This window comes from Tigriopus californicus, chromosome 4 (genome assembly GCF_007210705.1).
Source record: "Tigriopus californicus strain San Diego chromosome 4, Tcal_SD_v2.1, whole genome shotgun sequence".
In the NCBI taxonomy this organism is placed as follows: Eukaryota; Metazoa; Arthropoda; class Copepoda; order Harpacticoida; family Harpacticidae; genus Tigriopus; species Tigriopus californicus.
Genome location: NC_081443.1, coordinates 10,291,219 through 10,302,867, shown reverse-complemented (window position 1 = coordinate 10,302,867; position 11,649 = coordinate 10,291,219). Strand labels below are relative to the sequence as shown.

At 41.2% G+C, this 11,649-nt stretch overlaps 1 protein-coding gene across 1 annotated transcript; it reads right to left on the bottom strand.

Moving 5' to 3' along the window:
* Nucleotides 1–8,224: 8,224 nt before the first annotated feature.
* LOC131879235 (aromatic-L-amino-acid decarboxylase-like) lies at nt 8,225–10,915 on the bottom strand. The gene has a single exon (XM_059225497.1). The coding sequence runs from the start codon at nt 10,130–10,132 to the stop codon at nt 8,711–8,713; it is 1,422 nt and encodes a 473-aa protein (XP_059081480.1). The 5' UTR covers nt 10,133–10,915; the 3' UTR covers nt 8,225–8,710.
* Nucleotides 10,916–11,649: the final 734 nt, after the last annotated feature.

The window sequence follows — 11,649 nt, the reverse complement described above, 5'->3', positions numbered from 1 at the left end:
GCTAGTTCTTCTAAGATCTTAACTTTTGTGCTGTCTTTTTTAGAAATCAGACAATGCACATTCATATATAGTCCCTTTACGGGCCTCTCCAAACGTAAAAAAACATGCTTATCAACAAAGCTATGTTCTACTGGAGGCAAAGCATGAGCTAATGGGGATGGTTGGGTTTGGGAAATGGGTTGGGTAGCTACATGATAATATGAACGTGTTTTGGGAATAGGGAGGGACAAGGAATATTAGGTAGGTGAGTGTTTATTGGAATAGAGGTGGATTGGGAATTTGAAGGAAAGGAGGGAATAGGGAGAGGTGGGGTCAGCTCTAAAACTACGAAACAGCGCTATCCTTTTTCTCGCCTTTCTTTGCGTCCCCTCTACGTGGACAGAGGTACACCGTACATTAAAGCACGTCTTTAGTCTCATGGACTGACGGCACATGTAGGGTTGATAAAAAGGACAGTCTACCATTGAACATCCCTTCTTCCTATTGTACTTCTCAAGGCCGAACTTGAGAAGTTTTTGACACCATTTAGGGTGGTCAAACTAACAGCCTTTTCCTTCATTAGGACAAGGCTGCTTTCGATAAACAGGACAGGCTGTTTTCTCTGCATCTGCCTTTTTCTGCTCTTTTCCACGAGGAGCTACTACTTCAACCTCTACATTGGTCAAATTAGTTCACTTCTCAACTATTGGGTGAGCCTGTTGTTCAAGCAGGACCCTGGTTTCATTGACCCAAGTAAGTAAAGCCTCTATAATAAACGGCTTATTGACTATGGAAGGATCCTTCCCAGCTAAGACCAAGTCCAAACATTGTCTAGCCTCTTTGCTGACTTTTCCACAAATAGCTTCCATCATTAATGCAGAGGACCTATCAATGAGCAGCAAAATCAAGAGACCAAGAGAAAGAAAAGAACTTAAAAACCTGTGCAATCTTGTCCTGAGATACAGGACAACAGAGCAAAATAGGAATGAAATACTTCACATCAAACTAACATACAAATCAAAGATGGAGATAGTAAACAAGAAGTAAGTGACAGAGAAAAGCAAGGAATCAAGAACATATGTAAACTAGGAAAACAACACAAATAACGCAGAAACAAACTCAACAAACAAACAAACAAACAAACAAACACACTGATGAACAATAAATTCTAATTGTCAAGGACCAATACAATCAAACTTAAGAGCTACACATAATGATTTGGAACTAGAAATTTTACAATACAGATCAAAGAGAACGGCCAGAGCTAAACATGAATGAGCAATAAACTTATCATTATAGTAATAACAATTTATTTACCGTACATAGACAGATGTCTTGAATGGATTCAAGGCACAGATATATTGACAAAATCACTCGAAAGTGAATCTGATCAGTAATCTAGTATGAATTTGCTGATCGATGATACTTGGGTATTGGAGGTTGGTCTGGAATGCTTTGGAGGAAGCTATCCAGGTCCTCTTTCAATTTGGGGAGATGATTTTTTTCCACATAGATGACTCGAAGAGAGGAGGGCAGTTTGTTGTAGAGTCTTGGGCCTCTCTCAAGAAATGAGTGGCGTATGATTGATTTAGCAGTCGCATTCTTGTTGTAGTTCCAATGGGGTTGGATACATGCAACACGTTCGTTGTCTCGTTGGACGCAAGTAATGTCCGTAGTATGGGACAGCTCATGGATACATTAAAAAGTATGTAATATGGCATACCGTTCGTGTCTCCTTTGCACACTGTACAGCCGTAGATGCTGAAGTCGATCCCAATAAGAGAGTTTAGACATTCCAGTGATTTGCCGAGTGAAGCACCGGAGAATACTCTCCATTTTGTTTAGTTCGCCAACAAGATATGGGCTCCAAATCAATGAGGCATAGTCCAGATGGGATTGTACGATGGATTTGTAGATGGCAACCATAGCCAACCTATCTCTGGTCTTGAAGGTGTGTAAGGCCCAGCCTGCCCTCTGAGCAACTTTAGTTACCTTCTCGCTGAGATGAATGTTGAATTTTCCATCATCCTGAAGAGTAACACCAAGGTCTTTGCCGCAAGAGAAAACTTCAATCTGACCTCCCTCATTATCTAAGTAATGTGGAGGGAAAGCCGATGAGCCAATAGGTTTTAAAGTAATTACGTCTTACCAAAGAGCCGTGAAAAACCAAACCTAATTGAGTGAATGAATGGCAATTCCCATATTCCAGGGATGAGAGTATGTCGGTGTTAAAGAGCTTGAATAGAACCTTCAGGCACTGGGTTGTAAAATGCCTCTTAATGAAAGCAACTAACTTGATGGCTTGTTGGTAAAAGTATAGGTGTTGAAAATTATTGGCAACGTTTGACACATCTGGTTCTTTCTTGATTTACACTGACTTACTTATGCTCGAACTTTCCTGTTGAAACATGTAGACCGCAGGAAGTATCCTGTCAAACTGTGCTTTGCAAGTTCATCCGGATTTATCCCCATCTAGTAAAAAAAGGCGACCATCGCATTGATGTCCATTCAATTAGAAATTCGTCTCGTTTGCATCATGGTCAAGGCCAAGGAGTACAGTGGGGATCTCCGAGCCAAAGTAGTCGACTCCCATAAGTCTGGTAGTGGCTATCGACTCATTTCCAAAAGGTTTGGCATCCCAATTTCCTCAGTGAGAGCCATCATCAAAAAATACCAGCAACAACACACAGTTAAAAATCTTCATGGGAAAGGTCGAAAAAATCCTTTCACCCACGGCTGAAAGGAAAATGGTCAGAATGATTCCGAAAGATCCAAAAGTGACATCAAAGACTATCCTCAAGAGCCTGGAGGACGAGGGCAACAAGATTTCAAGATCAACGCAGAAAACAACTCTTCATCGCATCGATTTTCGTGGATGTCGTGTACGACGTGGATGTCGTGGTTTGTGGAACACCTCTACTCAAAAAGAGACACGTGAGAGATCGTTTGACCTTTGCTAAGGACCATGTTGAAAAGGGCGAGGCATTCTGATCTTCATGCTTGTGGAGCAACGAGACCAAGATTGAGCTCTTTGGACATCGTGTCAAGGCATTTGTCAGCCAGGAGAAAGGACAGGCATTTGATCCAAAGAACACAGTTCCAACCATTAACCATGGTGGTAGATCCATCATGCTTTGGGGGTGCCTCGCCGCCGCTGGTACTGGGAAGCTCGTCCGCATTGAGGGCACCATCTACAAAGAGGACTACATGAAAGTACTGCAGGAAAGCCTGAAACAATCAGCGAAGGATCTCGACCTTGGACAAAGATGGACATTTGTTCAGGACAATGACTCAAAGCATAAGTCCAAGATGGTTACCAAGTGGCTCTCCGACAACAAGATCAAGCTTCTGGATTGGCCAGCGCAGAGCCCGGACCTAAGCCCTATCGATTTCTCATCACTTCCGAGCACGTTTTAGCACGGTTACCCAACTGATTGAGCATCAAGAGTAAGTCATTGAGGGACTGGAAAACGCATGAGTCAGTTGATGTTGTCTATCTTGATTTTGCCAAGGCCTTTGATAAAGTCTATCATGGCCTTTTGTTGAATAGGCTTCATGACATTGAGATCCAAGGCAAGGTTCTCAATTGGATAAGAAGCTTCATTCAGGATAGGAAGCAAATTGTTAAGGTAGAGGGATTCCTTAGTGACATTCATGATGTCAAGTCAGGTGTTCCCCAGGGCTCCATCTTAGGGCCCATCCTTTTAATAATACTCGTTGCCCCGCTTCAAAAGCTTAGTATTACTGCCAGTCTCTCTTCTTATGCTGACGATACAAAGTTAGTTTCTGATAGGAATGGCCAAGATTCCACTAGCCTTGCAAAGGATCTAGAAATAATCTATTCTTGGGTTACTAATAGTAATACGGCCCTGAACGGAATGACATTCCGCTCAATGACCTTCGGGTCAACTCCTTTGAATACTCCACTCGTAGATATTGGAGGTAAAGATATTGAGCAGGTCTCATCTATGAAAGATTTAGGCGTAGTCCTCCAAAATAATGGAAAGTTCGATGAGCATATCCAGTTGAAGGTGGGTAAGGCTTTTCAAATGTGTGGTTGGATGTATCCCACGTTTAAGTCCAGAGGCAGCATCACGATGCTCACTCTGTACAAACCGATTGTTCAACCACATCTTGAATATGCTTCACTCATTTGGGCTCCAATAAGTTCAGCAGGTTTGCAAAAGTTCGAGGGAGTCCAAAGATGTTTCACTAGGAACATCACAGGAATGAGAGAGTTCTCTTATTGGGAGATACTAAAAAGGTTGAGACTATACAGTGTTCAGAGAAGGTACGAAAGGTATCTGATATTGTACGTCTTCAAAAGTATCCATGAGCTTTGTCCCAACCCAGGATTTAGGGTCAATTCTAGTGACCGTAGGGGTTTAATGTGCGTTTTACGAGCACCTTCAAGTCCTCGAGAATCCAGGCTAGTTCGAACAATGAAGTGCACTTCTCTTCTTTCTCGGGCTCCTTCCTTGTTTAATTTGCTTCCCTCTGATATTCGTAGGGAATACGTAGGCCTTGTTGATCCGGTTGCATCTTTCAAATCAGACTGGGACAAATTTTTAGATAGCATTCCAGATCAACCCTATATTCAAGGACTAGCTCGGTCTTCCAACTCAAATTCGTTGGCATCTTTCATATAAGGATTTTAGGTAATAAATAGACGAATTATAACCTTTCATTTTAATAGTAATGGGGATTACATTCCTTGTAGCGGTTAGAAAAGCCCGTGAAAACGAAACCAAAAACAAAACAAAACATGTGGTACGAGCTGAAGCAACGGGTCAAGGCAAGGCATCCTCAGACTATCAATGAATTGGAGGCTTTTGCGATGGAAGAGTGGGGGAAAATGTCAAGAGACACATGTCAGAACTTGATTGTTAATTATAGTAAGCGATTGACTTCTGTCATTAACCAAAAAGGATATGCAATTGCTATTGATGTAAATAAATCATCACGTTGTCAATAATTTCTGACATCATGAATTTAACATAATTGAGTATAATTCGGCAACCATTGCAATGATTGCAATCATACTTGGTGTGCTTCTTATTCATACTAATACCATCATCCACATTTTTCTTGTTGCAATTGTTAAAATTCGTCGTGAGTTTTTTTTTTAAATTTCATACAAAAACGAGGGGGGTCCAATAATTTCCGCCATAATTGTACATCGTGAAACTCAGACATCATCGGGAACAACCTGAGGCTCGTCTTTGGGGAAATGTGATGACTGTTTATGAAGATGGTGAACAAAATAGACCCTAGGACACTACCCTGAGGCACCCCTGTCCAAACTGCCATTCCATTGTGAAGTACACTTGCCAATTAGCACCTCTGATACCGTTTCGGTTTCAGTACCATTCATAAAGGTTTCTAAAAATGTTGTAAAGGGCCAATGGGAATTTCAACTCTATTAACTCTATCTCCTGATGGACATCAACAATCTGTGTTCAACCCTGAAACCACAACCAGTGGACCCGACCCAAACTCCTATTTCCTTTTAACTAAAGCGAAGTGTTTGTAATTTGGCCTTGGAACCTCATCCCATATTTTGAGCCTGAACTGTGAAGCTGTTGGCCTGCGTGGTGACCTGGCCTATAACCACATCAATCATAATGTTCTTTCAAGAAATGGAATAAAAAAAAATCAAATCATCAGTTTAGCCTTAATACATAGTGAATTCATATGAATGAGCTTGTTGTTCTTTGGTCTTTTGATTGTGAAATGCATTTGAAAAAGCCCTTTGAGTTACAACTTTTTTGTTTGTATCAGATGTGTTTCTGTCAACATAGTTTTACGTTAATTCTTCAAATTTGCCATCCTTCAGAAATAATAAGGTGCAAGAGCTTTGCAACAAAAATCTTCTCTCCTGACACCTTTATTTATTTGTTCAAAATGATTTTTAGTTGTTAAATCCATACATACTATATGTCATGACACTTCTTAGATTACATTTTTAATGGCTGAAAGCTTTTGTAACCGCCGAAAGCAAATAGACTTGGGTTCAAGTAATCACCGTAAATACTTTGATGGTAAAAAGGGAGGAATTAAACCTTTTAAAAAGGCCATTTTACAACATTTCTGTGTATTTTATCCATTATACACCCAGTTTCATAACAACATATGACTGCGTGATGAAAATAATGTAAGTGATAAATATTATTGATCTGAATACCAAGGTTTTAACTCATTTTTTTGAGCTACTGAAGAAGTGGTGCCAATTGCCCTTTCGTTGTCTGCCCCCTGGACAGTGTCCATCTCCATGTCTGGAGAACTCCTTGGATTTGGTTAAGATAACATGGTCGGTGAGAGTGGCTGATATGCTTTGAGGGCGTAGGGGAATAGAGCTAGATGTATACTGGTAGCAGACTGATGTGATGCGCTAGAAAGCTTGGTAATTTTCACAAGCCAGTAAATCTTCGAAGATAAAAATAACGAAGATCCAAATTCTTCAGCTAAGTATTAGGTAAATAAGGGAAGCTAAGGTTGTGATAGAGGTTGCCGACTAGATTGATATGCTGGTAAGCTTTGCGAGGGTTAAAATACAGTTGAGTCAAAGGGAAGGTCCACGACCAATATTGGGTAACTTTGGGTCAATTAATCGGCAGTCTACCTACCAACTGATTGGTAAAATATCAAAATGAAGGGACCTCTAGGACTTGAATATCAATCCATTTATGAAAAAAATAACCATGAGAATTCACGAATGCGCATGTAACTATTAAGAGAAAATGAACTCCATTTCGGCAGCAATAAACAATTGATAGCTTTCGCGGAAGAAAGAAAGACTCTGCCCGAGTCTCAACATGGCTTTCGAAGTAACAGTAGCAGGTTCAGTGCCCTACACAATATCTACGACAAGCTCAATGTCTTCTCACAAGAAGGTAAGGCAGCTTGTGTAACATTTGACTTAAGTGCGGCTTTTGATTGTTTAGAATTTGAGGAGCTCACGAGAAAGTTAGCCAAATTTGACTTTGGAAAGAATTCAATCAAGTGGCTTCACTCATTCTTCAAGGAACGTCATTACTGTGTCAGGGTAGGCTCGGATATCTCTAAGACCTTCGAATCCAGATGTGGTGTCCACCAGGGAGCTGCGATCTCAGCTACTCTTTTCATTTTCTACACTTCAGATTTACCACAACACCTGTAAAAGAACTAGAGCATCGTCATGAGAGAACCTATATGCGACAGACTTGGAACAGAGGTCTTAAGCTCCTCCTCTTCTTTGCCTAAGATCCTCATATTCTCTGCTTTCGTTGCATATATAAAGCCCTATTTTCTATGAATAAAAGGCAGTCTACGACTTACCACCGAGACCAACCGTTGTTTTATTTCTAGGTAATACACACCTTCCTCTGACGGAGGACTTGGCCCACTCATCCTATTGCGATGATCTGACTCTCTGTATGAATGCTCTGGACGAACCTCAACTAAAATCAAGGATAGAGGCTTATGGCAAGCTCGTCCTGGACTACATAGCAATCAACCAAATGAAATTCAACCCTGAAAAGACAAGTCTTTTGGTGGTGCGAAAAAGAAAATGTCAAACCGGCGCAATGTGCGTTGAACTCTGTGGGCCTCAGGTGGAAGAGCAAGAAACTATCAAAATCCTAGGATTGACTTTTCAGTCTAATTTCACTTTCGACAAACATATTGCTTGTCTCTCGAAGGTAGTGTATCGTTCTTTTGGTTTTCTTAAAATTCTTCACAACGCTGTTCGAGAAGCTCCCTGAAGGACGTGGTTCATTGTCTGGTCCATGGAACAATCCGTTACTGCTCGGCAATTTGCTTACAAGTGCGTTTAACTGAACAAGACCCACTCAACATCTCTTAAAATCGACTCCAGATTGCTCTTAATGACGTAATGCGCTTCTTATCGGGAAAAACAAGAAACGACCATATTATAATAGAGCAACTTTTCTCCGTCAATAACTTCCATTGCCTGAACCAATTGCAATTCAGAGCTGTTTGGTGGAAGTTTGGAAAATTTTAAATAATGAAACAAAAGGAATCGATGTATGTATTCTATCCACGATGGAATAGATATGAGTCTTTTCTGCCTGTAGTTGATCTTTCCATAGCCGCTCGAAGCACTCCTGCGCGGGGCAACCATTTTATTATCAATGGTGTCAAACTAAATAATGCTCTCCCCCTTGAGTTTGGAACTGTCCAAAAAATAGCTATTTCAAGTCCGCCATCAATCAATCGCTGCCCACTTATCCCCCTTGATAAGTTACCTCAATCTGCATGTCCTATTCACTAACTAATCCAGACCTTATCATAACATGTCTATGATATATCATGACATGTGTAACATGTCCCAAAGATGAACTCACCATGAAAAAAGTACTTGTACTTATAAATGCATTCAAATCAAATCAATGCCATTTTGAAATACGATATGCCATGAGGAGGACCCGAATCTAGCTTTTCAAAATTACCTTTTAAATGAACTACAACCAATATCATGCTCAATCATTTCCAAAACTTAATGTGATGCTCTAGCATTACCACAATTACGAAATTCTATAAGCTGATTATCTCAGGCAACTTTTGTTCTTGCTTAACTGTGTTCTCTGTTCTAAATCTGCAATATTGCTATAGTACGCCAACAGTAGTACACGAAATAGCGCTTATTTTCGCCAGCTTCTACTTCAATTCACAATTACGTTTACCTTTTATTTATTTTTTAGAGTCAGATGCATAAAGTCACAATTTGCCGTCAAAGTCTTGTTGATGCGTGACAGTCAAGTTTTAGCGCATTTTCCACTAAAACCTTGTAAGCAAAGTCAATGTCTTTTGTTTCAGTGGTTCTAGCGCAGACAGCAAACCGAAGAATGAATATTTCGCCAACTTTGGCAGGGGTGATGTGAATTCTGCCTTCATCGTTGATGCTCTTGTTCAATGCTTCGTTGAGCTCGTTTGAGCCCTTTAAACGAAAGCACACCAAACCCATCGTTGTTGGATTAAATATCTCAAATTTCTCGTCTTGCTCGATCAACGCTTCAAACTCGTGCGCTAATTTGATATGCGTCCGGATGTAACTCCTGATACCTTCCTGTCCATATAATCTCAACACAAACCAGATTTTCAGAGACCGGAATCGACGGCCCATTGGAATATGCCAATGGCGGTAATCGGTGATTTGGCCTTGAAATTTGTGCTGAAGATAAAGAGGATCTACGTTGAAAGAGCTTACAATCGCATCTGCATCCTGTACCCACATGGTAGAGCAATCAAAGTTAACCAGCATCCATTTGTGTGGGTTGAAACTGTAGGACTGGGCAAACTCCACACCGTTCAAGATCGGTCTGTATTCCGGACAAATGAACGCGCTGCCAGCATATGCAGCGTCCACGTGAAGCCAAATGTCTTCTTCATTGCAAATCGGGCCCAGCTCCAAAAGGTTGTCAAAAGAGCAACACGAAGTGGTGCCCAGAGCAGCGACGGTAACAAACGGAATAAGGCCCTTGGCCTTATCTTGCTCGATTGCTCTCCTGAGGGTCTCTCCTCTCAGACTCTGATCTTCGTCCACCTCCAAACACCGGACCATAACTCCAGCTAGTAAGCCAGCTCTTTCAGCCGAGCAATGTGCCAATTTTGATGTGTAAGCGACTAATTTCGTTATGGCATCTGTTCCATGTTTGTGGGTGGCCTTCGATCTCGCAGAGAGCATAGCTACTAGAGTCGCTTCGCTAGCGGTCCCTTGAATCACCCCGCCGCCTTTTCCGCCAGGTCGGAAAAGAATTTTTTCAGGTAAGTTCAACATTTTGCCCAACCAATTCATCATGACCATTTCCAACTCCGTGCAAGCAGGACTGGCAATCCAGGAGAATCCGATGCACCCGATGCCATCAGATAAGATATCAGCCACAATTGCAGGGTAGCTGTTGGCCGCTGGAAAGTAGGCGTGAAATTGGGGCGAATGCCAATGAGTTACTCCGGGCATGATCACTCTCTCCACATCCTTCATGATGTCCTTCCAATGCTCTGGAGTATCGGGAGCTTCTTCGGGAATGAGTTCCTTCAGATAACCGGGAGTGACTTGGGGCACCACAGGTCGATCTCGGATGGTCTCCAAGTAATCTGCCACGTATTCAATCATGGCTTTTCCAAATAATTTGAACTCTTGAACGTCCGTCATAGTAGAATTTTTTTCTAGAGTCCGAATCGACCTTAAAAGAGGCCAATGGTCAGTAGTTGAGCATTGACTCTCTCTAGAGGTACTGAATTCTTGGGTCCTTATATATCCAAGTTTTTATAACAAGTTCAGTGCTGCTTCCTCAAATTTTTCCTTGTTCTTTGGTCTTGGATTAGCATGTCGAGAATACGAGCGCGTGTTATTCAGCCGGCAAGAAGAGCATGGGGAAAGAAGCTTTAACAGTTGCCGTACATCCAACGTGTTTTCCCTTGGCCATTTCCTCCCATGATGATCACATACGTTCATTAATGATACGTAGTCTACAATGGAATATGAGCAACGAAAATATGTTTTTGTTGATCTTCAATCTTGTTCGAGGTTGCTTTGTCTGATGTGAGAAGAGGACTTGGTTGAGGTCTCAGTTGGTTAAATTTTCGATAAAAAAAGCGATAGATATTTAAGTGCTCCCTCCAACTCATTTTAGAGACACCCATTTTGCCCTTTCTCGTGGTATGTGGGTATTGCAGAAGCTTTCTTTTGCCATATTTAGTGAAGAATATGGGACAATTCTTACGGAGACTTGTTGCTTGAACCAATCGAACAAAGTACAATCGGGGGAGGAGCAACAAGCGGGAGTTTTTTTGCACAAATCTGGCACGTTTTGATTTATTTTCTGATATGTGAGGTTGGATCAAAAAGCAATTTGACTTAGCGCAGAGGTGAAATTCCGGAGTTTCCACGTTATGATTCTTGATAAATAAGGCAAAAATTTCATTAACAAGTTGATTAAGGGAATGGTGATTCTATCGAAATTGATTGCAAGAAGTGGAGAAGTGGAATTTGGATCCTAGCACTAGGCCGTTCAGTCTAAAATCGCGGAAGCAAAGCGTGATGATGTCAAGTGCTGGATACGTCATAAAGAAATGGACTTTGGGACCCACAAGTTTGAAATGGTCATATCTCTGTTAATTTTGAGCCGAAGTTTCATTTGCGAGCTCTTGTGACATTAGTCAACTTAAGTTGCAAATCAGCCCTGCTCTTGTCGTTCATCCATGCCTCCTGATGATGACGGAACGCAGAGGAGCTGTTGAGGCTGAATAAGGAGTTGAAGCCCCTATGGACTCTCAAGATTAAAGCACAAAAATAATAAGGATGCTCCTAGCGGAGGTTGAGAGGGTAAAGAGCATGCTGTGCGAAAAATGGTTGTGCTAGCATCTAAGCCTTTTATTGTGAATTTTATCATATTGTCTGCTCTAGGATAATCATATTCACAATTAGAGTGTTTTACATTTATTCATCAGTTACAGGCTTTCTCTCTTCCTAAAACTTGATTAGCTGACGGATTTGATGATTTGTCCACGGGAAACTTCAGCATTTCGATCTGGCCCGCCATCGCCCATAAATTTCACTCTGGATTTCCTTCTAGACGTTTTTCATTCCTCTTGTGAATCAAAAAGTCTATAACACCCCAATTCTTTGAATCAACAATAATCTTTCATAGGCTTCTTCATGCCAAAAAT